Source organism: Ovis canadensis, chromosome 11 (genome assembly GCF_042477335.2).
Source record: "Ovis canadensis isolate MfBH-ARS-UI-01 breed Bighorn chromosome 11, ARS-UI_OviCan_v2, whole genome shotgun sequence".
In the NCBI taxonomy this organism is placed as follows: Eukaryota; Metazoa; Chordata; class Mammalia; order Artiodactyla; family Bovidae; genus Ovis; species Ovis canadensis.
The window spans coordinates 65,998,057-66,021,903 of NC_091255.1; the positions used below are offsets into that span (position 1 = coordinate 65,998,057).

General features: G+C 53.6%; 1 protein-coding gene and 2 long non-coding RNA genes across 15 annotated transcripts; 2 read left to right on the forward strand and 1 right to left on the reverse strand.

Annotated features, from left to right (window-relative positions):
- Positions 1-744: 744 nt before the first annotated feature.
- LOC138415441 (uncharacterized) lies at positions 745-14,085 on the forward strand. Of its 2 annotated transcripts, XR_011247250.1 has the most exons (8): positions 745-1,355; positions 6,813-6,905; positions 7,056-7,149; positions 9,026-9,190; positions 9,846-9,942; positions 10,204-10,403; positions 11,334-11,439; positions 12,857-14,085. It is a non-coding gene; the product is annotated as an uncharacterized lncRNA (long non-coding RNA). The 2 variants fall into 2 exon arrangements; XR_011247251.1 differs by lacking the exons at positions 10,204-10,403; positions 11,334-11,439; positions 12,857-14,085 and having other exon boundaries at positions 9,772-9,942.
- Positions 13,799-23,837, reverse strand: MTNAP1 (mitochondrial nucleoid associated protein 1). 12 transcript variants are annotated; one of them, XR_011247246.1, is made up of 6 exons: positions 23,525-23,837; positions 22,967-23,077; positions 19,457-20,927; positions 15,732-15,824; positions 14,151-15,210; positions 13,799-13,957 (listed from the first exon to the last, which is right to left on the reverse strand). XR_011247246.1 is itself a non-coding variant. In XM_069544061.1 (6 exons), exons 3-6 carry the CDS (start codon positions 20,898-20,900, stop codon positions 13,929-13,931), a joined length of 1,671 nt encoding a protein of 556 aa, XP_069400162.1. In that variant the 5' UTR covers positions 20,901-20,927; positions 22,967-23,077; positions 23,525-23,800; the 3' UTR covers positions 13,799-13,928. The 12 variants fall into 12 exon arrangements, 6 of the variants coding, with proteins under 6 accessions (XP_069400162.1, XP_069400163.1, XP_069400161.1 ...); XR_011247245.1 differs by having other exon boundaries at positions 15,106-15,210; positions 15,732-15,912; positions 23,525-23,789; XR_011247244.1 differs by having other exon boundaries at positions 15,732-15,912; positions 23,525-23,789.
- Positions 15,339-18,690, forward strand: LOC138415442 (uncharacterized). The gene is made up of 2 exons (XR_011247252.1): positions 15,339-17,572; positions 17,660-18,690. It is a non-coding gene; the product is annotated as an uncharacterized lncRNA (long non-coding RNA).
- Positions 23,838-23,847: the final 10 nt, after the last annotated feature.

A 23,847-nucleotide genomic window follows, 5' to 3' on the forward strand; every position in this document is an offset into this window, starting at 1 on the left:
GGAGGCCGCGGCCCGCTCGGCCCGCCCCGGCCGGCTCGGGATTGTGTGCCGGGCGAACAAAGCGCTATTCATTCAGAGATTTCCGATTCCCCCGGATTGCTCCTCTCTCCCTGCTCTCGTGTGAAGAGCTCGCTCCTGCTTGTCACTCAGGCCGGAGGAGGGGCGTCAGGGGTCCCCGCGGGCGGGGGCCTGATTCTGCCGCACCCTCGCCCCACCCCCTCGCCCTCCGGCTCCCGGGCTCCAGCTCCTGTGAATCAGAGCATTAAGGCAGCCTCGCTGGGGCTGGCTTGTGCAACTCTCCTCACAGCTCACACCAGCGGCTGTGCCTTCACGTGAAAAGTGTGAACCCGGGGGACTTCCCTGGCGGCCCAGTGGCTAAGACTCTGAGCTCCTGATGCAGGGGGCCTGGGTTCGATCCCTGGTCGGGGAACTAGAGCCCACACGCTGCAACCAAGACCCGGTGCTGAGCCAAAAAACCCCACAAAGTCACCTGAACACAGGTTTGGGGACATCTGCGTGTTTGGGAGCCTGCAGACGAGCAGTGTGGGGGGCTCGCTCGTCTCTCCCTAGCATCGCGCATCGGGCATGGGTCTTGTGTTCCCTGGGTGGAGTGTGGGGCCGCGGGCTCTGCGCCCCTGCGTGGGGCAGGAGCAGGAAACGGCGGGGTGGAGGGCCTCCGCAGAGCCTGGCCCTTTAAGGGGCTCCGAGGAGCTGTATAACAAGGTCCACCTTGGAGGCCTGAGCGCCTTTCTGCAGCCTCAGCAGGGCGGGGAGGGTGCAGGAGGGCATCGTGGGGCTGGAGCGGCTGGCCTTTGCCTTTGAGAAGGACGTGGAGACGCAGAAGGGCACTGGACTGCTGATTTTCAGGCCATGGACAGTGCGGCCGGGACCCCGAGTCCCCCCCCGCCACCCCCAGCTTCCTCTCAGCTGCTCACCAGGGAGGTGGAGGAGGGTTTGGGCCCACCGTCCTGTCCTTCCGGGGCCCCCAGCATAGCCCCTTGCTTCTCAGGCAGCCCCCGTCCCCCCTTACATCCTCTCCAGGAAGCCAGAAAATGGGGCTGGCTGCTGGTCAAGCAGAGACCCTAGAGGGGTCAATTGAAAGAAACTGGGACGACCCCACGGGCTGCCTGAGCGCCAGGCTGGCCTTGGGCCCCTAGTCCTTCGTCTCCACTGCAGAGTTCAGGGCACTGTTGAGTCCAGAGGCTGGTTACCGGAGGCCAGCACCTAGAGGTCCACGCCTCGGAGGGCAGGGAGTGAAGGCCCTCCGGCCGCCACAGCGTCCCTTCTGCCTTCTTCGCCCCCAGAGTCGGGCATAGCTCTGTGCACCTTCTTCACCAAAGGGCTCTGCGAGAAAGGTGAGTGGGCAGAGGTGAGGGCTGGCAGGGGTTCAGCTTGGCTGGGACTGGGGTGCTGGATTTGCACGTGAGGAAGGGGAGGTAGGAAGGGGCATGAGTTCATTCTCAGGGCAAAGGGCAAGTGTGTGGGGCCATCAAGGGGGCCACCCACCACCTCCCAGGGATGTCCCTGACTGCATAGCACCCATTAGGGCAGGCACAGCTGCCTGCAAGGAGACACTCCCTTCTTTCTGCCCAGCTGCAGGGGGGAGTGTTTGTGGGTGTCAGGTGTTTGCTCCCAGGAGGCCCCTGAGTTCATAATTCTCCCCTGGCCAGGAGAGGGTCTTCCTTCCTGCCCCTCTGAGTTAATCTGGGACCTGTTCAGCGGCCCCCTGCATTCCTGTGTCCTAAGAAAGCTCAGGCTGCAGTCTCAGAAACATGTCTCCCCCTCCCCAATGGGGCCCAACCGTTCACTCTTCCAAACCCGTCTCCCCCAGTGAAGACATTCTGTGAGGAGGGGCTGACATAAATCAGGGGTTCCCATCTTTTGGCTTCTGAACCACTCACGGGCTCTTCCTGTAGAAATCCAGTTGCCCCCAGAAGTCTTGCCTCCAGTTTGGGGGTCTCTTCTAGAGAGCCAGGTTGAGAAACTCGGAATGAGTTTAGGACCTGCTTTTAGGATCCAAGTGATTCTGCTCTGGGGAAGCTGGGAGGCCAGGCAGGGGACCGGGAGCCCGTGTGGCCACGTGACTAGTTTATGTTTGGGGCGGCCCTGGACAGTGGGGTGAGGAGGAGAAATGAACTGGTTGGTCACTCCAGGCTTTGAATCCTCAGCTTGGTCCATCCAGTCTCTAGAGCAGGGTTTCACAGAGATACCCTCTTGCAAAGAAATAAAAGTGTTCTTAGGTCTGGAAGGTCAGAGCCAGGTGAGCCAATGGCCAGAGGTGGAGAGTAAGACCATCAGAAGAACACCTCCCCAACACCCCAAAAATGCTACCAGAGAGTTGGCTCAGCACAACACTGGTCCTGTTTAGAAACCGAGGGGTATCTTTCCTGCCGATGGCAAGACAGCCTGAATGAAGACCGACAAAGAGCGAAATATAACCTTTCCATTTCCTTCTGAATTGTTACAAGGTTGGCTCTCACGTCACCACGTCAGATCTCCGGAATCAGGAAACATAGCATTTGTATTATTTTTTAAGACATGAGTTCCGCAGGCCCTTAACGAGTTCTTCCTTTGTGCTGGGACCTTGCTGGGTTGGGGGCTGGAAAGACCAGGGCTGGAAACCATACACCCCCCCACCCTCCGCCTTACCCCTGCAAAGTCAGGCTGGAGGGGATGGGGTGTGATGGGTGCTTTGGGGGGGCATTCTTGCGGTTCGAGAAGGGCCAGAGCATCATGTCGGGCAGAGAGGGCTGGGGGCTGTTAAGCCATCTCTGGCCCCCAGTTCTAGCCTCTGCCAGGGGAAGGGACGCCAGTACCTCCTGCTAGGGCTGAGCTGGGCCAGGCTATGGGTGCATGGAGCCCCCAGCCAGGTGCTCTGGGTCCCCAGGGAAGCTGTGCCCGTTGTGGCACGACCGAGGGGGGGCAGGGAGAAGCCGGTGGCGTGCAAGAAGGGCGACCAGTCAGTGCAAGTTCCTTCACCAGTACAACGTCGCCAGGATGCCCGAGGGCCAATTCTCCTTCAAGTCCGGTGGGCGATGCCCTTTCCTGTGCTGCCCCCTGCCCCGAGGGAGGGGAAGGAGGTTTGGGAAGGGCCCCCAAAGGAGGTCTCGAGCTCCCAGGTGGCAGCCCAGGCCACCCTGCTTCTCCAACCCTCTAGAAAAATTGGACCTGTCTTCTGAGCCCTGCTCCACTGCCCTGCCAGGCTCAGGCACACGAAGCCCATCCTCCCCACCCCCACCCCGCCCCAGGGAAGGGGAGGGTGGGGCGGGAATCAAAGGCCGAATTGTTACCCTGCCCCGTCCGGCTAATCACACAGCCAGACGGGCTGTCTGGAAAGGAGGCAGTATCTGGAGCCCCAGGGAGGGTCGGAGCCAGTGTTTCCCAAACAGCCCACACTTTCACGGTGGGGCTGGACGCACCTGCCCCATTGCCGCCTCTTTCAACCGTCTCGCTATTTTTCACTTCTTCAGAAGACAGCTTCACATCGCTTCCCTAAACGGAAAACTGGCATCACTGATTGGGGGCTCCCATCCTAGCTCAGTCAGTAAAGAATCCCCCTGCAGTGCAGGAGACCCAGGTTCGTTTCCTGGGTCGGGAAGATCCCCTGGAGAAGGAAACGGCAACCCACTCCAGTGTTCTTGCCTGGGAAATCCCACGGACAGAGGATGGGACAGTCCATGGAGCGGCAAAGAGTCAGACCCAACTGAGCAACTAAACTACCGCAGCGTCACTGAAGGGATAGAACGTCACTGAAGGGGCAGTCACGAGCTTCAGAAGTTCGGCCCCTGCAGGGACCTTGTGTGGTCAGCTGCGGACCCGCGCGTCCCCTCCCTCTGACCCCAGTCTTTCTCTTGCCGTCGAGGAGCCGTGCAGGGGGAAGCCACCACCTCCTTTAAGAACGGGATCTGTGCATGGGTTCAGGCCTTAGCTTTCCCGATAAACTTTCACAGTTCAGTGCTTTTCAGAGCTGGAAGAAGCCTTAAGGATTATCTAGTCCAGTGGTTTTCACACTGTATTCGGAAGGGGGATTCGGAGGGAGAGGGGCCAGCCTCCAGGGACACCTCTGAGCCAGGCGGCTGGGCTTTGAGATGACAGCGGGGCTGCGGGCAGCTGTTCCTCATTAGTGTTGATGGGCTGGGGGGAGTCCTGGGTATCCAGGAAGAAGGCGCCCCCTCTCAGGGTCAACAAGAGCTTCCCTCAGGCTCAAATCCTGTTTCCTGCCCCTCCCGGCCAGTGGCGGCAGTTTGTGAGGGCTGCGTCCCTTGTAGGAAAGGACCGAGTTTATCCGGAGCCTGGTCCCCCTTGGTCATAAGCTTAAACGACTCTTTATTCTTTTAATTAACCTTGCCTGGTTTCCTTGGGGGACTGGGGGCCGTGCTGGGCCTGGCTTGGGAACAGGACCAGGTCCCTGTCTGCCCTGGAGCAATCCCCAGCGTGAGGGCCTGTGTGGACACCAGGGTTGTGATGTGTAAGCCAGGTTTTTTCTTTTTTGGCTCTTGGAGTAAATGAATGAATATCTCTATTATATATACTGTGCATATCAAAGTGTAATTATCGGTCTTACTGGAAGGAATGGTTTTACTTAAAAACTATTGTTGGGGAGATGTAGCAGCGGGAAAGGGCCGCTGAAAGGAGCTAGGAAGCGGGGGTCCTGGCCCTGTAAGTGGATGAGTGTCCGTCGCAAGCGTACCAGCCGTTGCGGCCCGGCCGACGGCAGGCGGGGTGCGGGCGCCACCTGCTGGCGGACAGAGGAACGGACAGCCGCACCGGGCGGCGCGGAAAAGGCCGCCTCTGCCCCTGCTCGCCAGTCGCGGGCGGTGGTGGGGGAGAGGGGGTCACCTCCCTTCTTCCGAAGGCCGGAGCCCAGAGGGAGCGCTGTGCCGAGAGCCCACGCGGACAGCTGCAAGCACACAGTGTGGACGCGGGGTCTCTCCTCTCTGAGCCACGGTGTCCTCCTTTGCGAAATGAGAGAACTGCGAAAGGGCGAGGGTTGAATTCTGGGGCAGCCATGGCGTTCTTTGGGCTCAGGCGAGACCTTGCTTTGCAGAAGCCCGAGGTGTAGAATAGACCTGTTTGGAAACCAGTGGAATTGACATTGTGGTGTTCCTTTTGGCCCTGGAAAGCGCTAAGTTGCAGGCTTTTTTCTTTTTTCTTTTTTTAAGTACAGTTGATTTACAATGTTGTGTTAGTTTCAGGGTACAGCAAAGTGATTCATTTATATATATATACACACTTTTTTCAGATCTTTTTCCATTATAAGTTATTAAAAAATACTGAGTACAGTTCCCCATGCTATACAGTAGGTCTCTGTTGGTTATCTATTATACACACATACACAGATATAAAACAAAAAAATCCTGTGAAAAATGGCATTGGTAATTTGATAGGGCTTGTGTTGAATCTGTGGATTGCCTTGGGCACTGTGTGTTGTGCTGAGTCGCTAAGTCATGTTCACCTCTTTGCAACCCTGTGGACTGTAACCCGCCAGGCTTCTCTGTCCATGGGATTTTTCAGGCAAGAGTGCTGCAGTGGGTTGCCATTTCCTCTTCCAGGAGATCTTCCTGACCCAGGGATTGAACCTGTGTCTCCTGCATTGGAGGCGGATTCTTTACCACGGAGTCATCGGGGCGACCCCTGCCTTGGGCAGTACAGTCATTCTAAAACTACTGATTCCTCCAGTCTAAGCACACAGTATATCTTTCCATCAGCTTGTATCATTGTTGATTTCTTTCATCAGCATCTTCTAGTTTTTTGAGTACTACAAGTCTTTTGCCTCTTCAGATAGGTTTATTCCTGGGTATTTTATTCTTTTAGATGGAGTGGTAAATGGGATTGTTTCCTTAATTTCTCCTTCTGATCTTTCATTGATAAGTTGTAGGCTTTTAAGGAGGATGAGATTGGAAACACTCCCTAGTTCTCTGCTTGAATGAGGTGAAAAAAGGGCTGAATCTTCCCTCTTGGTCCCTTCAGAGCCCCTGAGGCCTTGCGCGGAAGCTAAGCGGGCTTAGACTCCCTCCCCAAACTCCTGGTGGTCTGTGCCAGTAGGCTGGCTCCTCCTAGGAACCAGGAGTTTTGGTCAGAGCCACAGACAGACAGGTTACAGCACAGGCTCCGTGAGACCACAGGTGTCCCTCTGGGTCCTGTTTATTTCATCTCTGTGTCAACTTTGAAGCAGTGCTCTGCTCTTGCGGCATTTCCCCCAGAAAGAACTATGTAGGTTCTGGAAGCCTTATTGGTTTCATCGTAGAGATGAAGCTTTAACCATGGTACAGGGCTTCCCAGGTGGCGCTAGTGGTAGCGAACCCGCCTGCCAGTGCAGGAGACATAAGAGATGCAGGTTCGATCCCTGGGTCGGGAAGATCCCCTGGAGGAGGGCCTGGCAACCCACTCCAGTATCTTGCCTGGGAAATCCCGTGGACAGAGGAGCAACATCTCCACACAGGGTCGGGGTCTTCCCGGATCTCTAGCTGCTGGCTAGGGGTCTCCTCTTCCCCACCTCTCCTCGTTCCTTCTCCCAAGTAGCCTCTGAATACCTTCAGTTCCAATCCCTCCTTCTGAACATCTGGCCCTGCCCCACCTCCTCCAGATGAGTGTATTCATACCCAAGCCCCAGTGAGCCAATACGCGTGGGATCCACCTTTCTTAGCTTGCAGGAGGGAGGAGAAATTTCTTGCTGTCCTCAAAAAAGTGCTGACCCCCAGAAGGCAGGCAAGTGGCCTATATGCACGGGGCAGGGGCAGTCTTGTTCCTGGAGGGTGGACGTGACCTTGAAGACGTGCCTGCTTGTGCGCAAGGATTCCTGGGATTTTCAGGGGACCGCAACAAGGAACGTCCATTCCTCCACGTGAAGCCGGCCTTCAAGACCCAGGACTGTCCGTGGTACAACCGAGGTTTCTGCAAGCACGGTGAGGCCCTGACGGAAAGGGGGCTCCAGGGGATGTGGGGGTGTCTCCTGGCAGGGGAGGGACGCACCTTCCTGAGGCGGCCTGTGGGCTCTGCCTCCCGCTTCCCTTGCTAAAGAAAATCCATCTGGCCATTCTCTCTTTGCCCAGCAGGTTTGCTGTGTAAGTACCAACATGTCTGCAGGACAAAGTGTACCAACTACTTAGCTGGGTTCTGCCTGGAAGGACCCAGATGCCAATTTGCACAGTAAGTGTGAGAGACCAACCCGACCCCCAACCCCCGACCCGCCCCCACCCTGTGCTGGGCCCGCTGTGGCTTTTAGAGCCTTCCATACCTTTCATTTCCCGAGGTGGGGAGTGAAGCGTCCGGCCAGCATCCACTCCTGAGGTTCTCGGGGCGGGGCTCCTCCTGCGCCCACCTCTCCTTGGTCCTGCTGGCCGTGCTGAACTCTGTTAGTGCTCAGGCCTTTCTCTGTGGGGTTCTGAGAACACGCAATCGGGGCAGCAGGCTCGTGCAGGGGGTGTTAGTGAGCCGGTGGTGGGAAGGGGGGCTTAGAGCCAGGCTGTGATTGTCTGTCTCGCCATGCCTCCTTCAGTCCCAAGATGAATGTTTCATTCAACCCAAGTTACCTGAAGGTGAGTGCAGGCAGGCAGGGGGCGGCGTGCTCACTCCTTCCCAGCACGCAGCTCCCTGGGGAACCCTGACTCCCCAGCCCTGCACTGTTCCCACAAGCTCTCACTGTCACACCATCTGCTCTGAATGCCCATCCCGGGAAAGGTGCTCATACGGGGTCTTTCCTCCCAGACCCCCTTGCACCTCTGTCATCTCTGCTTTCCGCAGAGCGTCTCAGCCCCTGAGCCCCTCTCCCTCTTTGGCTCAATTAACACACGTGTGGGTTTTAATGAAGGAACCTGCGGCCAAGCTGAGGCTTTGTGGTCTAGAGCTGTTCTGCGTCAGGGCCACCCTGCTTGTGGCTTGTCCCCGTGGGAACTGACGCTGCTCCCACTGATAACAAGCCTTGATAATGAGGGCCTGCATCCGGGGTCACGAGTCTGAGCATACTCCAAGAGACTGTAAGGACAGAGAGGTCCGGAGCGCTGCAGTCCGTGGGCTTGCAGAATCGGACACAACTGAGCTACTGAACGATAATCCGCAGTCGGCAAAGCACAGCCTGCGGGGCGAATCGGGCCCTCTGTTTCTGTACAGCCTGGAACCTAAGGGTGACTTTTTTTTAAAGGTTGTGAAGAAAAAAGAAGAAAAACCCAATGTAGTAGTTTTTGACACATGGACATGAAAATTCCAACGCTTATAAATAGTTCCACTGGAACGGGGCCAAGCTCATCATTTACATTTCCTGTCTCTGACTGTGCTCACGCTTACGACGGCGTGATGGCAGAGTTGAGTAGCTGCAACACAGACCAGATGGCCTGCAAAGCCAAAAATATTTACTGTTTGGGTTTCTATAGAAAATGCTTGCTGGTCCCTGGTGGGGATGGCTGGATGCTGGTTAAGTTTGACAGAGGCCAAATGGGGAGCATGGGTGCTGGGGGGAGCTACTGAACTCTTGTTAAGTAGGGGTTCTGTATCCAGTGCTACGCCTTGTGGCTCAGTGGTAGATAATCTGCCTGCCAGTGCAGGAGAAACAGGAGATGTGGGTTTGATCCCTGGGCTGGGAAGATCCCTTGGAGAAGGAAATAGCAACCCACTGCAGTATTCTTGCCTGGGAAATCCCATGGACAGAGGAGCCTGGTGGGCCACAGTCCGTGGTTTCCCAAAGGATTGGACACCTCTGGGCATGAGGCTTCCCTCCGGAGCACTAGGCTGTGGTGCTGGCAGGGGAGGAGGGCGACCCCTGCTGGTCCCCAGTGGGACAGCTGATGGCAGCGGGGATGTGATCGTCTGCACTGGGGAATTCACAAGCGCATTTCTAACCTCCATCCAAAGGGATGCTTTCGGCAATTAAGCTGTAAAACAAGGCCATTCACTGCCTGAACGCCTGGCCAGGCCCTCTGCGTAAAGCCGCCTTGTCTGTACACGGGGGGTGTCTGTACCCGGGGGGTGTCTGTACACGGGGTGGGGGGGCGTTCTGCGGTGTTTTCTCCTGGCTTCACTTTATCTGCAGCTTGTCAAGCAGCCCCTGGGTTCCATACGTCCTCCTGCCTGGGAACCCTGCGAGCCCCGCTCCCTGGCAAGAGTGCCTGCCTCCTCATCCTCAGACGAGGCCCCATGAGTCAGGGGCCGCCCACTGCCTGGGGCTCAGGTGCTGGAGTGGGGCCTGTGCTACAGGGTGAGTGATGATGGGGCTGCGCTGTTGCTGGCTGAGGACGAGGGGAGGGGTGATTAGCAGCGGGTTAAGAAGCCAGACTCAGGTTTTGGCGAATTAAGAGAGAATGAAAAAAAAAAGAGAATGGGGCAATTTGGCTGGTAAACCAAATGTTCCAATTGTAAGGTCTCAACCTTACTTTATTTGCTTCCCCTGCCAGACAGACTTTCTTTCTTTAAAAGGCTAACAAGTTAAACATCTTTCAGGCCGTGTTTTGCTGCCCAATGATCCCTTGAGTTATTTATACATAATGGTCCTAAGATGTGGTGGGGGGAGGGGGCAGCTTGGTAAGGAAGGGAATGTCACCCATCTTACATTTTTTAAAGAATTCATTTTATTTTTGGCTGTGCTGGGTCTCCACTTGTGGTGAGGGGGGCTCCTCTCTAGCTGCGGAGCCCGGCCTTCTCATCGCGGAGGTTCCTCTGGCTGCGGAGCTCGGGCTCTAGGCCCGGGGGCTCAGTAGTTTCCCACACAGGCCTAGTTGCCCCGCAGCCTGTGGGGTCTTCCTGGATCTGGGATTGACCCTGTGTCCCCTGCATTGGCAGGCAGATTCTCAACCACTGGACCACCAGGGAAGCCCACACCTGACCTTTCTTGGTTGCTATCTTTGGTTCATCAGGAAGAAACCCATCATGTTTCACACCTTCAAGAGACAGACTCTAAATTATCCTCTGCGTTCTCTGTTTTGCAAGACAGCAGTATTGCTGGGATGAGAGGTGAGAGGGGCATGGGGCTCGCCCTCTGCACACAATGGCTGTCCTCTTTACGCGTCCAGCCCTGTTCTCTGGGTTAGCGATGCTGGGCGTGGATCTCAAGGCCTTTCTCAGGCCAAACGAGGAACTTCATTTAAGAGTAGAAGCCAGGTTCCTTGGTAAGCCAGCTAACGGTCTCCTATGGTGCCTGAGACAATTTGGCACTTTTTTTCTCTTGGGGTGTGAATTTACAAAAAGTCACACAGTTAAGTTTTTCTCTTTTAGTGTTGAAAGATGAGCTGTAAAAGTCAACTGGTAAGAGTCATTAAAAAAAAAGACCCCACGTTGGTCTGGGGAACTGGAGGACCTTCTATGTATAGTGAAGACGCCGGAAGGCCGTGCTGGGCCCTGTCCTCAGCAAGCCTGCTGCCCCCTAACCAGCACAGGAGAGGCCGAAGCAGCCTGCCTCCCGCTTCTCTTCTCCTGTAAGTGAGCGAGCTGCTGAAGACGCAGCAGGAGTGGGGGCTCACTGTCCGTGGCAGCGAGTTACTCATAGAGCGGTGGAGCGCCTTGCCTGCACAGCCAGCTTGAGGGTGCAGCTCACACCTGTGTGCAGCCCACTCGGCTCCCCGTGGCCGCACGCACGCACGCCGCTCCTGGGCACATCCGCTGCATGTGGCCTGAGCTGCTGCTGTAAACTGGCGGTTAAATCAAGTTTCCTTTGCACAACAGCTGCTTCCCTGAACGGCTTCCCTAAATTCAGGATTTGATTGTGCTCATCTTACGTGAGGGATCACGGGGCCAGGGAGGGGAGGTAGATGGTACCAATGAGGCTTGCCCCAGGTGAGGAAGTGACGTGGGGCAGCAAGCACCGTGTGATCTGTGTCATCGTCTAAGTCAGCCCCTGGGCAGCCTAACCCCCAGGGTGAGGGGCAGGGAGGCCAGGCTGGGCCGCTGGAGGAAGAGAAGAGGGGCGGTGTGAAGGGACCAGGCCTGCAGGTCTTGCAGACACAGGCAGCGGCCTCGTCCCACTTGGTGGGAGGGGAGAGGGCGGGGGGCAAGGTCGTCCAAGAGCACGCTGGCCCAGCAGACAGCTCCTCCCTGGGCGGGTATGTGACACACGGCACGCAGCCAGACCACCAACCTTCTCAAGCCTGCACCCTCTCTCTAGGGGAGTGTGACGGCTGCTCTGGCCTCCCTGGGTGGTCGTGAGCGGGCGGCAGGTGAAGAATGGTGCACGGGGCTTGGCTGATGAAAGCAAGCGCCTGGGTGGTAGCCAGAGTTTGGCTGGATGGAGGTGGGGCCTCTTGCTGGATTCCAGTTCAGCATGTGGACGCAGGACGAGGCCACAGGAGGTGTCGGCAAAGGTGGTGGTGTTTTGTTCCTACTATGTTGAGACTTCCCATCTCACCCAGTCTCTGCAGGGCAGGTGTAACTGTCCCCGTTTTATGGCCTGGAACAAGGAGGCTCCAGTTAAGTTAGATCACTTGTCCAAGAACAGATGTGCTGCTTATCTCACAGGTGAGTGTCCAGCAGAGGCACGTAACCAGAAGAGGAATATTTTTTAGAAATATCTTTGTTATGGAGAGTGGCAGTAGTAATATGTAGGAGCAACACTGTGTCGGAGGAGAAGCAGGTATTAAAAGTAACTGAGGATTACCAGGTAAAGGTAAGGTAAGGAAGTTACCAGGTAAGTTACAGGTAGGTTACCAGGTAAACCAGGTAACTTAGGTAAACCAGGAAAGGAAGGCGTGATAAAGAAGTGACAGCAGATAGGGCTTCCCATAAAACACTCCACTTATGATACAAGAAGATTTCATTCGCAATAGCTGAGAATTTTATATATATATAGAAAAACATACTCTCTCCACTAAAGGCAGGATTAATCTCAAGTGGGCAGCAGGGACACCCGCCGTTTCCCTGGCCACGTGAGTTACAGCAGGGTGGTCAGGTGCTGTGGTACACCGGTGGGTGACGGGACCTGCCCTGGAGTCCAGGACGGGGGAGCCTGGGCATCACCATGGCCTCAGCTGCAGCAGGGGAGGGGAGGTGGGTTCTCAGGCTGCGTTTCCTGGCACGTGGCTGGAAGCTGTGGTGGGAATTCATGCAGCCGCTCTGGAAGTGGAATCTAAGCGATGCTGCTCACCCCGGGAAGCTCCCACTAATGCACTGGTTTCTTTACAGTAGTGAGGAAAACGATCTCGACAGGTACTGAGTTCAGAAAGGCTCCTATTGAAACATGTCCCAGCCCTGAACGCTTTAGGGCGGACCCTGGGTGGTCTTCATCCCTCTGAGGGAGGAGCCTGTGAGGTCCTGCTGGCCCAGGGCAGGGGTCGGCAGGCTTTCTGTGGAGGGCCACAGAGGAACCACGTTCAGCGCTGCAGGCTCTACTGTGACGGCCAGCAAGCACCTCACCAACAACCCGGGCTGTGTCCCGGAGACCTCACGTACGAAGAGGCCCGTGCTTGTGGGCTCTCATGGTCTGCGGACCCTGCTGGGGCGGGAGAGGACCTGCGCAGAAGTTGTTCCCACCCACCTCTGAACCAAGCGGCTCTGACCGAGTGAGGCAGAGCCGGAGCTGCGGGAGGGCCTCCTCCCCGCGCATCTCCTGGGGCATTTACAAAGGCAGGCCACAGAGCCCTTCCAGAGGGGCTTCCGGTGACGTTCTCAGGCACACTGACCTCTCTCTATTTTAGTTATACCTATACCACACTCTTCCTCAGCTGTGAAGTCTTCCTTGTGGACAATCCCACTACCCCTTCTCCTTACCCAGGAGAATCTGAGGCAGAATTATACCCCCACTGGGGACAATCAGAGAGGGTGGGGAGGCAGGGGACTGAAGAACAGAAAAGGGAGATAAAGCCAGTATCGAGTTCTTGGGAGAGAGGTGCAAATGCGTGAGAGCTGGCTTTACAACAGCACACCCGCTTTCTTGTAGTTCTGGAGGAGTGGGGGCAAATGCGTGTTCTGGCCTGAGGATCACAAGCAAAGCTGAGACCCAGACAGACTCACTGGTCCAATAGGGGCACACGTGTATCCGAGACATAATCAACCCTTGATAGTAGAAAAGGATCAGAAAACCTTATCCATCCGTGCGATCTACACTGGATTTCCACGATGCCTTTATCCAAGTTATCGTCTAGGGTCCAAAGCAGAAGTCATAAAACTAGAACAACGTGGAATATTTTGACCAGGGAAGAAACCCCCAAACCCACCCTCCTTACGTAGCCCTAACGAAGTGGGAGGAATATGTGAATATTTCACTCAGCTTCTTGGGGGGTGTAGGGATCGGATTCTGCAATGCTTCCAGGAAGAGCTGAGAAGCAGAATCCACTTACTCACTGCTCCAGTCACTGCAGATGTGGAAAAGATGATTTAACATTCAGTGGAGTGTGCTGTTTTAATCAGCTTAAAAGAAAAAGCAAAAAAAATCACCCGCCAAGGATTTTCCAGAGGCTCACCTGCAACTCTGAGCCCACCCTCTGCTTGTCCCTCAGAGCTGCTGAGAGCTGGTCAAGGACCCGGAGGAGCCCACCCGCCCCCAAGGGGAAGGGTCCAACGTGAGCTGACTTCCAGCCACTTCAGATGCTCTTCTGAACCAGTATCCGGCAGAGATGAACAGCACGATGCCAAGATGCAGACAACAGTTTTGGGGAGAAATGATTTAGAATTGGGATTATTTTTACCGAGAATGAGGAAACAGCTATTTTAAATTTTTAACGATGAACTCCTGTCATCTCCCTGAATAACATCCGCCTTTACTATTAAACAACCTCAAGTTTTTCTCCAAAACTTTCAGTCACTTTTGAGAACAAGCCAAAAGAAATATCCATAGAGAACCAGACCTGTCCAAATTAAAAAAAACACCTGGCTCCTCCAGAATGGTTGGGCTCCAGCCATTTTATTCTCTCTGCCCCCTCAGTGCCCGCCGGGCAGTTTCCGCCCTTAAACGCGCTCTGCAGTCTCCGCCGTCCTCACTCAGAGCGCCAGAACTTTCCGTGGCGTCCAGGTCAGCGCTGATTACGCCAGCGCTGCAGCTCTTGGGATAAAGAGAGACAAACATAAGGGTCTACGAGGCAGTTCCTTGACGGCTTCTACCTCTTGCCCCTGAAGATCATCCCCCTGTATTTGTTTTATAAATTTAGAAATAAAGTCTTAGGTACAGGGGTAAGTTTCTGCCTCACTTTCCTCAGTCTCAATTTAAAGATGTGAAACAGAAACTCCAGCATTACCTGAGTGGTCTCTTTTTCAGGGGAGGCTTTTTCCCTGTGGAACGACGTGGGATTTCAGGCATCGTGATCAGAAAGGAATTTTCTTCTCACGGATGGCCACGTGTATGAGGCGTCGGTGGGCAGCCGTGGCTGGCTAGTCAGGATGTGAGAACTTGCTGCAGACGTGATGCACGTCTTGACCCACACCCTCTGTCCTGGCACTGAATTAGTCGCCAAGCCTAGCTCAGGGTCAAACCTGACATTCTGGAAGTTTGTGAATTCTACTGGCCTCTAGTGTTAATAATGATCTTACACTTTTGCACTGAAAAATTTCATCTGAAAGCATTTGTATTTTGTCTGTTGTGGAAGAATACTGGGCCTTTTCTGATTTCTTCAATACAATAATACTTTTTAAAAGTGAGCAAATGTTATCTGGAATTAAAAGAGGAGTGCAATCTAGGCATTTTCCTTCTGGTAAGATCTGGAGCAAGCTGAAATGCGTGACTAGAAAGGTGGTGGTTCCCTTTAATGTTAAAAGTCCGTTAAATAAAACAGCTCTCAGCCTTAGACACACTGACAAGTGACAGCTGCGTTCGCTTCTCATCTCTCAGGATATAAAGCTGTTTGGTTTCCATCCTAAAAAGAAGTTCTTAGCAATCAGAAAGTCACCAAAGAGGAGAGCCCTCATCTTCCAACAGGCAAACAGCTCAACAGCTTTACTGAGAAAGCGCACCCGATCTCCTGCGACCATCGTCGATGGAGCAGAAGAGCGGCTATGTAAACTCTAGTCACATCTGATCAAGGACATTAGAACCAAAACCTCCCAAAAAAATACCCCAGAGCCTCGGGCAACAGCTTGTTCATGAGGGCGTGTCAGACAGTGCCAAACTGAAAAATGAAAACGCAGTTCAGAGGAGCCCTCAGCGGTGTGCGTCATGGCTGTGGCCTGCTGCTGAGGATGCAGAGCGAGGCTTACTCAGATGCTTGAAGCTCCAGCTGCAGCAGAGGACGAAGCAGCCGGTGAAGAGCAAGGTGAGTCCGCCGACTCCGCTCCTCACACTGGTGCGGCACCGGATCCAGCCTGTTGGCAGAGAAGCAGGGCTCATGTTAGAGGGCAGGCCACTGGGCCCTTGTCTGCAAGGGACTCAAGTCACCCGGTCAGCTCAGGCAAAGGAATTGCTGCGCGAGGAATTTACATACCACTGTATTATATATGTGTGTTTTAAACAAACGAAAAGGCGAAAACCAAAAGAGCTTAATTTTAATCAATTTCAATTAGTCACTCTTATTTTGGGAGTCTGGTTAAAAGTTTCATGGGGAGGAGCTGAATACAAGTGGTCTTGCAGCTGAGCCTTCCTCACTTGGGGACAGCAGAGGTGGGCAGGTACTGAAAAAAAATGAAACCTGTTTGATAAACGGCAGCTGTCTCACTTCAGTGCTTTAATTGCGTCAGACTCCAGGATGAAGAAAGGCAGGGAGGAAGCTGGGAAGCTCGCAAGCCGTCCTTTCCCAGTTCTCGAGCTGGGCTGTGACAGCCCTGGCTGAAGGAAGAGAAAGTCTGGAACCAGCGAGAGAGCCCCGCAGGCGCGACTCGGGCCTCACCTGTGTGGACAGCTCCCAGGAGCCTCCTGAGAGAGGAGCTGGCCGGGGCTTCCAAGCTCCTCACCGCCGTCGCGCTTCTTTCCAACCAAGGAACTAGGGTTCCAAACAGAAGTCACTGTGACAGCTCATCTAAATCCGTCCTCTTCCCCAGCACTCGGTGCCCGAGGTCCCCAGGGCGAGGCTGCGGGAAAAGTACATGCCAAGTCGTGGGTGACAGTCTGCCCTGGGCTGTGGACGTGTGAGCACCGGAGGCCAAACCACCTAGTCGGTGACGAGAAAAGGTTCTTCGGCAGACTAAGGGGCCGGAGGGATCGGGACCTGGATCATCTCTCATCTGATGAATATAGCGCCCAGATGACCCCCGGGACAGGCTTGGTGAGTTACTTCTACTTCCTCTCGCCTGTTGAACACCTTCTCAGCAAACAGCACGGCTTGCTACTGTCCTGGTGATTACTCATTACTACTGCCGACAGCTGACAGGTCTACTGTATCGGCCCATCACCACCGCTGACCAGCACATGCTTATTATTTATGTTCGATATGAGAATAACTAAAGCAGAACCAGGAAGGCAGGTTTCTGCTATGTACTTACAGTTCCCCTGCCCTTGCGGCTTTCCACGTTTAATGACAGGCTGGGAATCGCTACTATTGCTGGTTCTCTGGTCTCGGTTTGGTTCACCAGGATCAAGTGTAAATTAAATATTTACAACTGGTTTGGCAGGTGTGGTGAAGTTGCTGCAGATGTAAAAATACTATGCAAATGATCATCCATTTATTAAAAATGACAAGCACCATGCTGGCTTCTCAGAAACCACACAAAAGCTATCTCTCTGGCAAGCTGAAGATTCACATCTTAGAAAACAGAGCACGGCAAACCCATCCAGCTTGGAAAAATGGCTCAGCTCTGGGAAGCCTGCAACGGCACCACCTCTCCCTGGAGTGTCAGGACCCCAGCGGCTCCCGGGGTCTTCTCCAGCCGGCTGAGCCCGCTCACTTCATTCCAGGTCCAGGCACTTGATGCGGATGACGTCAGTTGAGGCCTAGAGCTGGAATATGTAAGCAGCCCGCTGCTGGGAGAGCCCAGGCCCAAGCCCATAGGGGTCCTGCTGGAGCTCTTTTCCGTGACTCCCTGCCTACCCCCCTGATGCTCTGGGTTCTGACCTCCATCCCTGAGGAATGGTCGTGCGCCTGGGGCTGTTGCGCACGGCCGGCCTCTGCCGCCTCACCCCCGACACTGCTCTGCAACTGGCCCCACTGGGACGGGGTTCCGCTGACACAGACGTCAGAAACCCGCAGCCACGGTCTGTGCCTTAACCGTTCCCGTCACCCCTCTGGCCTGGCTATAACCCCAGAGGCATGGCTCGACTCACCTCTCATTCTCAGGCTACTGGTTACTCACACGTGCTTCCCTTCAACACCCCCTTTTATGGGCTCCTCTGGTCGACAAGGGGACCTAGCCCCGGCCTGTCAGACTTCTGCTCAGGTTCTGATTCCCACCGCTCCCTGCCTGTTCCCCACAGGTGCCCCTCCTCAAAGCCCTCACATGGACACCCTACTGATGGCACCCCCGTGTGCAGGTTAGAGAACAGCCTTTATTTAGTGGTTTCTGGGCCTTTGAAAACCCAGGACCAGACAAGGTTTTCCTACTTGACCTTCTGGTCTCCCCATCAGGCAAGGTTTGTTTTTTGTAGTTACACAAACTGTGTTTTGGTTTCTTTCCCCTAAACCACCTTCTCCCTGCCAGTCCACTCCTGGGTGCCAGGGGCCTGCATCAGCGCCAGCATCCAGCAGCTCTTCTCAGACGTGGCTCATCTTCAGAGACACCGAGGACACGTCTGGAAGTAGGTTCTGAGGCTTTACTTCAGATCATTCTCTGGGCATGACGGCTAGGAATCATAAATGACCATGTGACACTTTTACCTGTCCAGATTGGGAACAGATCTCTCAAACCTCCTGCCCTGAAGCCAAAGCACTGGAATTCTGCCAAAGGCCCAGCCGGCGCTCTCAAGGCGGCTGGTGGACTGCTGAGGGATCTCAGACCCTGGGCCTTGTCGAGTCTCCTGAGATCGAAATCTTGGACTTTTGAAATCCACTTTCTCTCAGACCAGGAAATGACTCCTCCTGGTAGTTACATCCATGAGCATCTATCTCCCCGAAGCTCGAAGCTCCTCGTGCCGGCGAATCCCACAGGCTCATTTCCCTCACTCCTGATTTAGCGAAGCCCAGCTCCGGGTGCCCTCAGATGGCCACACCTGGGTCTCCAAGCACAGCCACTTTTCTCTGGCCACGAGAGCGTCTCACTTTACCCTGCTTCATCAAGCTGAAGGCCTCGGGTGCCTTTCGGTCGGGCAATCCCCTCACCTGGGTCTGCTTGGGTACCTGATATGCAAGGACTAGCTGTGCGCTGGGGCTGCCTTCTGAATGAAAAGTAAGTGACTACAGCCCAGAGCCCAACAGCCCAGCAGGAGAAACACTGCCTGGAAACGCCTAGCAGAGACCCAAGTGACCTTCGAGACTGACTGAACCCTGGGCCAGTTACTCACCCTCTCTGAAACTCAGTTTCCTCATATGTAAAAGGGGTAAGAGCCATCTCCCAGGACTGGCATAAGATCACTTAAGGTAACTGAGGCAAACGCACAGGTATCCCAGCACATACAGTTACCTCAGGAACTGTTACCCCACTGGCCCTGCCTGTAAGTACCAAGGGACGAATGGCTTCCGAGAGAGGAGGAAGGCTCATCCGAGGTCTTGCCTGAGCCAGAGCCTATATGGCCCAAGCTCCTCCGCAAAGACTGCCTGCAAATTCAACTTCAACCTGTGGCTGTCAGGGACAGCCACTGCTGGGTGAGGCTATGACGCTTTCTGAGAAGCCACGCCCCTTTTCAATCCTTGTAGATTCCATGGCCTTGAAGTCCTTGGGCAAACGACAAATTAAATCTTGACTTTAACTGAAGGGTCACTAGGGTCTCCTCTGGCCTCTCCCGTTCGTTCACTGGCAGCATCGAAGTCTGAACATTAATGGTGGAGCCCACTTCAACGGTTTTTGGTTTATAACAGAATCAGAGGCCATGTGATGGCCACACATTCCCCAATACAGAAACCCAAACTGAGCTCGCATCGCAGGCTGTGACCAACAGACGGGAACAAAATCCTTCTCGGCCACAACTCTGGAAGCGCAGACTGCCCACTTCTGGCCATACCCCTCCCCCGACCTCAGCCGCTCGTCCTTGACCCCCCACCTCCGCTGCCTTGACTGCCCTGCCTCCCAGGTCAGCTTTAACCCCAGCCCGCCCCCAAACCAAACACCCCATCTGCTGCCAGAGCCGCCAGGTGCTGTGTCTGACCACATGCCCAGAACCCATTTTCTGCCCAACCTGGTCCTGAAATCTAAGCACAGCAGACCCTGAAGTCTTTATGCTTCTCCTGAGTCTGTCAGCATGGAAACCCACCCAGTTTCTAGAAGAAGCTGTGCCTCTTCCAAGTGTAGAGGGTCAAGTGTTAATCAGCATTGCCGGCCAGCCTGCTGTAGTCCTGCCTTCAGCTCTTGGTGGGGGGGAGGGGAGAATGATGAACCATCCTTAAAACTGACCCCTGGGAGCAGGAAGTCATGTTCTGAGAGCAGTGACAAGTGCGGGGCCCTGGAATGCGAGGGTACAGAGGATGCTAACCCATTAACTCAGAAGGCATGGAGCCGCCTGGACGAGCTTACTCCTGAGCGTGCTTACCTTGGGAGAGTTTCTCGCCCTGGGGACTGATGACAAGCAGGGGCTTCTGGGCCAGAGTGCTCCAACGCTGGGGCCTCTCTGGCAGCACCCCGAGGCCAAGATAACCAGAATAGAGCTCTGGAAACCACTCCAGCCCCAGGGCGCTCGACAGGGTCTGACCAGCCAAGGGGCTTCTGGAAGCATGGTGCTGGGCTGAATGTGCAGACTGCAGCCCCTGGGGGCGCGATGCTGGGGGCTGAGAGCCCAGCTTAGCTGTCAGAGAAGCCCACTCCTCACCCGCCATCAACGCCTTCACAGCAGGGACTCGATTCCGGCTGCCGGCTTCTGCTTTCTCTTCCTGGAGAAATTTTACAGCCAGAGAGGTGGGACTCTGGTTACGTGACTGTGCTAGAGGGAGACGCTCAGGGCAAGTTGTCCCCGTTAGCGGGAGCAAGTGTAAACCGGAACCTCTGTCTCGAGGTTTCTTCTCTGTGACTGAATCATGGCTCAGGGAAGCCCAATCCTGCCTTTCTGTCACAGATACACTTTTCTCCGCACCTCCCTGGCTCCCGTATGTCTCTGCTCCAAGGTGGAGTGCTTTCCCCTGGTTCTCCCTGCCCTGGCTTTTACCTAAGGGGTTAAGTTTAAAAGCAGCAATCTGTGATTCTGCACTCTTTGCCACAGTCCTGAAGTCTCTATCAGTAGAGACTCCTAAGAGGTGATCCTTGGCCTTGGAGTCTCTTTCTCTGCCTGATGACGACATGCTTCCTCTTTGAACCCTGTGACTGCAATTCACAGAACTATGACCATCACCAAGAGGTGCACTGAATAATTCTATGAGGTTCTGTCCTGAGGCATCTACCCTGTCCAATCTTAAATCAGCTGAAGTGGCTTGCACATCATTAAGGCAGGCTGAAGAATATTTCCTATCGTGATTCAACCGAGAAGGTGCCACTGGGCCAGGAGGTAAAGGTGCTTCAATTTCTGAAGGGTTATTTCTACTTTCTCCTGATTGAGGCAAAGCTTTGGCAAGTTCTTTTGTAGAACTGGTGTTTGCTGACGCAGAAAACTGAGCTGTAGTTTCTCCCTGGAAAGCAACCTTTGGTTTAGTATCCTTTAACATTTTGAGGGAGGGCTTAACTTGACTCTTGATGTCTTCATCAGCTTTTTTATGACTTGCTTTTTCCAAACCAATAGCTCGTGCTGAAGGGGACCTGACTGTCCGTTCTGAATTGTTCCCTTTCAGTTCCAGATGTCTTTTCTTACTGTCTGTCCCTAACTCTTTCTCTTTTGCTTTAATTGAGTCTCTGATTGGCATTTTGATTTTTTTACCACGTGTGAGTGTAGCTGTCTCACACTGATGAATTTCTTGATCAGCAGGCGTAGTTGCTCCTAGCATCTTACAGTGCGGCAAGTGGGATTTCAATCGTTTAAATGGCTTCTTACAGTAAGGACACAGTTCCATCCCGGGTGAAACAGCACTCTCCTATTCCTGGAATAGACAAACGCAAGGAGATAGGAAGCATACAGTCTGTAAATACTCACGCCTTAGTTAGGTGTCATACCTTTTAAATTCATTTGAAATAAGCCAGGCTAAAAGACATTTTAAAACATTTATTTTGATTCATTCTTTTTCTTCTATAGGTATAAAACAGACACAGTTGGACTTTAAGGTCAATGTTCCTGACTCCATTTCTTCTTGTTATTTCAGATTTTTTAAGGTCTTCTAGGAATCAATCATTACAAAAGATGACCAAAGGGGTTTTTCTACATCCCTAACTAGGAGGCGAGCCAGGCAAAAGGACTTATATCTAGTGAATTAATGGTTGGTGGAAGGAAAAGGTGTCCAAAATGCCAGCCAGAATGAAATATTTGCTATTTAACTTTGTAGCAAGGCAACTGGATAACACGAGTGTAAAGAAATTGTTATAAAACACATCATTCAAGGGAAGAAAGTTGAAGAATAAAAGACTATAGCAGTATGTATAGAAAAATCCATGCGGTGCAAGAAAGCATTAGAACTTTAGGTAACTTCAATTACCTAAGCATGAAAAATGAGAATGCTACTAACGTTTAACACATTAGTAACATGCATACATACACACACACACAGAAGTATGGCTAATGTACATAATACATAAACGGAGGGAAGATGGTCCCAATTTTTTTACTCGGTTTGTACGACAATGGACTAATGGGAAATTTGTTTAGCTTGACACTTTTGTGAAATTTATGCCATATAACATTGAAAAAAAAAAAACTCCTTAAACTCTGCACTTCTACTGGCTTCTAGGGGGGACTGGCTTGATCCCTAATTGGGGAACTAAGATCCCACGTGCTGTATGTTGCCGCCAAAAAAATGAAAAATACTTAAACCACATACCATTGGTGCCTCTGTTATACTCTCCAGTCAGGAAAAGGTAGCATTTCATTCCAAAGCTCAGATGAAAGTTATTTGTTTACATTTCTTATTCAATTAAGTTCCAAAGGGTAGGGAAAAGGTAGCTCCTGGGCACAGCTGTATTCTCAGAACTGAGCACTGGGCCTGGCCCTGGCCAACCCATATATTAGAGCAACCAACACACCTTGTCCTACATGAAGTCAGGCAAAATAAAACTCTTCTGCCGATAGACTTTATAGGAATTTTTCTTACTTTGGAAGTACCCCTTAGATAATATAATAAATGTTGTGGACCATTTGGGCTTCCCAGGAGGCTCAGTGGTAAAGAATCTGCCTGCCATTGCAGCTGCAAGTTCAATCCCTGTGAGATCCTCTGGAGAAGGAAATGGCAATCAACTCCAGGATTCTTGCTGGGATAATCCCATAGACAAAGGAGCCTGGCAGGACACAGAACATGGGATTGCAAAGAGTCAAACAGGGCTAAGCACACATATACAGGGACCATTTATTTACAAAAAGACACACCACGGAAGTCAGTGCACAGGCCTTGGACTAATGATTTTAGAAGGGGATTGAGACCTCTGTTAGAGGTGTCTGCCTACATGCTCTCCATCCTCACTGAATCCTCCTGAGATCTTTCCTGTACCGTCGAGCTATAACGTCTCAACGCGGGTGCCTTAATGTTACTGAGTCCAAGCTCCTCTGGTTCATTGCACAACAGGCCAATAAATCCAGAGGAATTGTTGGTACAAGGACCAGTGACGTTGTCTGGAAAGCCAGCAGACTGAGAAGATGGTGGATTTGTGTCCCAAAGAACCATGCTGCCAGTTACAATTCAGGCCTCTTTAACCCTCAAAGGGGAGGGAGGAAAGTCAAACACTTCCTGGTTCCCATCACCCTGCGGAGGGGGTGTGTTCATTTCCTGTGCCTGCAGTCATTCACAAGTGAGCCCGGTTAGGCTGTTTCCTTGGAGCTAAACAGGTATTTTAGCTTCAAGCTCATAACCTGGGAGGTAGGATTCCCAGAGTTGGGCCATTAGGTATAATTTGAGATTATAAGTAGCATCCTTCTAGGGATTAATTTGCGCTGGAAAACAAAGGTCCTTCCCTATTACATTAACTACTTTCTTACCTGAGTTTTTGTAGAAGGAAGCTAATTTTGCGATTGTTTCTCCTGTGTCTGCACGCTCCACGACCGCCGTTAGCCAGGCGGGCAGGGTGAATTCGATGTTAAGGTCAGCCTCTGGAAGACACAATTAGGGCAGTCACTCGAGGGAATGAAATGAATGAGAGGAACAAACTATTGGGGCAAATCCAAAACAACGGGGGTCACCACTAGGGCACTTCTACCTGGGGGTCCTGGAGAGCAGACGTGTGACCAGCCTCCTGGGCACCGGGCTGACCTCAGAGCCCTCCCTCCCGCGCCCTCCAGTGGGCTTTTCGCCCCCCTCTCCCTTGCTTTTTCAGGAGAGCGGTCGGGCGGCTTCCAGGGAGTTGGGTGGGACCACCGAGCAGCTCCGGCCGGCCGCCCCGCAGTCTCCCCCAGCCCCGGGCGCCGGGGCGCCGAGCCTTCGGCTTCAGAAAGCCCTCCCCTCACTCTCCTCTCGCCTCCACATCCGCGCCCAGGCCTACAGCGGAGGCCACAGACAGCACCGCCGCCTGTAGAAACTCCGCCCGGGCGGCGTCTCACCTCGCGAGACACAAAAAACCCCAGGAACTCCCGCGACGAGCTCCCTCAGCGCAGCCCAGGCGACGCGGCCCAACTCCCTGGACTAGGCCCCGGGGCAAGCCGTCTACACGGCTGCCTGATGCTTCTCCGCTATTTTTTTTTTAAACTATGGCTTCACAGGGATCTAAATCAAAGACTTGTATCATATGATTATGACACGGTTTAATTTCACTGAAGCCTGGCTGGACTCACGCCGGCCGTCTCGGCTGCGAACAGGCAAAAGCCCGGGCCACCTCTAACGAGGTCCTCTTTCCCAGAGGCTCCTGGTCGCTCCTCCCCACCCC

Coding starts and splice junctions, on each gene's coding strand:
- MTNAP1 (XM_069544058.1), bottom strand. CDS start 20,900: ATGGAACTGTGTCCTTACTGTAAGAAGCCATTTAAACGATTGAAATCC. Junction 15,825..19,456: donor GGGCGAGAAACTCTCCCAAG/GTAAGCACGCTC, acceptor TTGGAACCCTAG/TTCCTTGGTTGGAAAGAAGC.